The sequence below is a fragment of the Etheostoma cragini genome, chromosome 23 (genome assembly GCF_013103735.1).
Source record: "Etheostoma cragini isolate CJK2018 chromosome 23, CSU_Ecrag_1.0, whole genome shotgun sequence".
Classification (NCBI taxonomy): Eukaryota; Metazoa; Chordata; class Actinopteri; order Perciformes; family Percidae; genus Etheostoma; species Etheostoma cragini.
The window spans coordinates 17,267,826-17,270,151 of record NC_048429.1 but is presented as its reverse complement, the minus strand read 5'-3'; the positions used below and the strand labels follow the sequence as shown (position 1 = coordinate 17,270,151).

The following is a 2,326-nucleotide window of genomic DNA, read 5'->3' as shown; positions in this document are numbered from 1 at the left end:
AGCAGCGAGCTCCCTCGAATGTGTATCCTTCCTCCCATCCTGTTGGTAAATCTGTGGAGGACAGGGGAGGGGGGGGGGAGAGAACACAGGACACAGAGACATAAGCAGCTGTGCAGAGATGTGTAGCCGATTACACACACACACACACCTGCACAGCAATGCAGTGTCTAGGACCATAAATAGCTAATTTGGCTTTTGCCCTTTTAACTCACTTGACCCCCCCTAACCGGAGCAGATATTGCACGATTACTCAATCATTCTGTCTCGTTATGTGCACTGCTCTGCCTTCAACTGTGTGAACACACTGATATGCACGTACCGATGCCTTCTCTCCCGTCATCCCCATTTCCCCGTCGCGGCAGATGTGTGATTTTATTTCGGGGTCTGGGCTTTGCACTGAGGCGCTGCATTGTTCTTTGGAGCAGCTTGTACTGCACTGTACGTGTGCTCAGAAACACTGGGTTTCTGCCGCAAACGGCGGCTTGCACTGGGAAATGTACCAAATGTCACTGCAGGGAATCGGTTCACGCCTACGTGACGGAACTTTTAAAAAGTGTGTCGCAAAGTGTCCAGGTGGAGCGCGCGGGGTTGGGGGGGAGAAGGGTGGGAGGAGAGGGGAGGGTCCCCCGCCGCCACCGCCAGAGGAGAGCGGAGCGGAGCGGAGGAGGCTGTTGCTCTGCCGCAGAGAGAACCCATCTCCCCTCATCGTCTCCCGCGGCTCTCTCCGCCAACTTGTCGACCCTTTTTTTTCTTTCCACCGTGACGTTCCCAGGTGCCGCGTGCGGGCGTGTGTGTGTTGTGCGCGTGTTTTCGCAATAGATTGAAGACAAATCACATAGTCGAAGATTGTTTACCTGGAGTTTTTCTGTGGCCCGTGATTACAGCTTCTCCAGTAACGGGATGCAGCCAGGTTGTGCTCTTCGCTTCTTCGCTGTTGGTGGAAGAAAAACGGGGGGGAGAGGTGAACACAGAACCCGAAAAAAGACAAACAGGGGAAAATGCGTCGGAGAAATAAGCAGTGCGTATATCCATAAATCCATGTGTCCGCGTGATATTTACTTGATAAAGAATATGCGTCCATCCCGAGTCACCCCGTAACTCCAGGCAGAGGGAAGGCAGGAGAGCCAGTCCGGCTTAGGATCCGCCGCCATGTCTAGCTCAGAGCTCCACTGCTCTGGTTCCTACACACAGGGGCTGGAGTGCGCGGCGCGGCGCCGGGCCAAGGGCGCGCACGCACACTCCCTCGCGCGCGCTTTTAAGACATGGGAGCGCGCCTAGACGATGAAGACGCAAGTAATGATTTTGTGACCACTGAGAGCAGGCAATGCCACTGGCTGTGTGAATCAATAAATAAATCAATGAATGAATCAATACATACATAGGCTACATACATAGATTGATTTTATTAATAGTCTATTAATCCCAAATTGGGAATTTGTTTCTGTTGCAAGCAGTAAGTAACAAGAACATACACGCATACTCACACACATACAGAAAATGCAAGAAATATACTAGAAATGATAAATAAGATTAAATAAAATAAAATAGAAAAGACAAAAATGCCAGAACAAATATACTTACAGTGTTATAAAATGTGTATGCAAGTGTAAATACAACTTACAACCTATATGCATAGTATATATTACCAAATCAAATAAGTATAATATTAAATATGAAGTAGTAGTATTTAGTAGAATTTGCCTGTGTGTGTCAGTGTGACTCCTGCTGGTGCTGCCAGAGTTATTCAGGGCTCAGTTGTGAGTTTATAGTCAGTAATCAATCAATAATCACGTTGCAACAAATCAATTCAAATAATTGAGAAAAAAACGCAATACTGAATAATTACAAAACATGAACAATTCACGTGACTAAAATGGAGGCACGTTTATGGCAAAATGCTTAAATAATTAAAACTATGAGGAACATTACATCTAGGGCTGGCTAACAAATTCAATACTTTTTAGGCACCAACTAAATTGCCTCTAAAGTATAAAGTATGGAAAAAAGCCTCGTTATTCAATACCCAAATGCAAAAAGGAGTGAAGCTCATTAGAGTCAGTGAGCCAATCAGCACGCAGCATTATTATACACAGATCTAATAATACAATAAAATCAATAGAGTAACAAATGTGAAGTGCTAACATGCTATCCTCTTGAAAACCACTTGAAAATATATGATTTTCTCGCCTAAATTTTTAACCTTAAAAAAGTGCTGCAGTTTCCACATGCTTTGGCCCTCTGGGATGATCCTGAGTTCATTGGGAAGTTAACACTCTCAACTTGTTGTTTCTAGTGGCAGTGTGACACTAGGCCTTACTGACACAGA

The 2,326-nt window shown here is 45.4% G+C and overlaps 1 protein-coding gene across 1 annotated transcript in view; it reads right to left on the bottom strand.

Moving 5' to 3' along the window:
• Positions 1 to 1,238, bottom strand: part of LOC117939089 (pleckstrin homology domain-containing family A member 5-like) — a 236,663-nt gene extending 235,425 nt beyond the window's left edge. Inside the window, exons 1-3 of the mRNA XM_034864135.1 lie at positions 1,060 to 1,238; positions 855 to 931; positions 1 to 51 (exon numbers count right to left, since the gene is read on the bottom strand). Of these exons, the coding sequence (XP_034720026.1) occupies positions 1 to 51; positions 855 to 931; positions 1,060 to 1,151 (220 nt within the window). The 5' untranslated portion in view covers positions 1,152 to 1,238. The remainder of the gene's footprint in view (positions 52 to 854; positions 932 to 1,059) is intronic.
• Between the last annotated feature and the right edge of the window lie 1,088 nt (positions 1,239 to 2,326).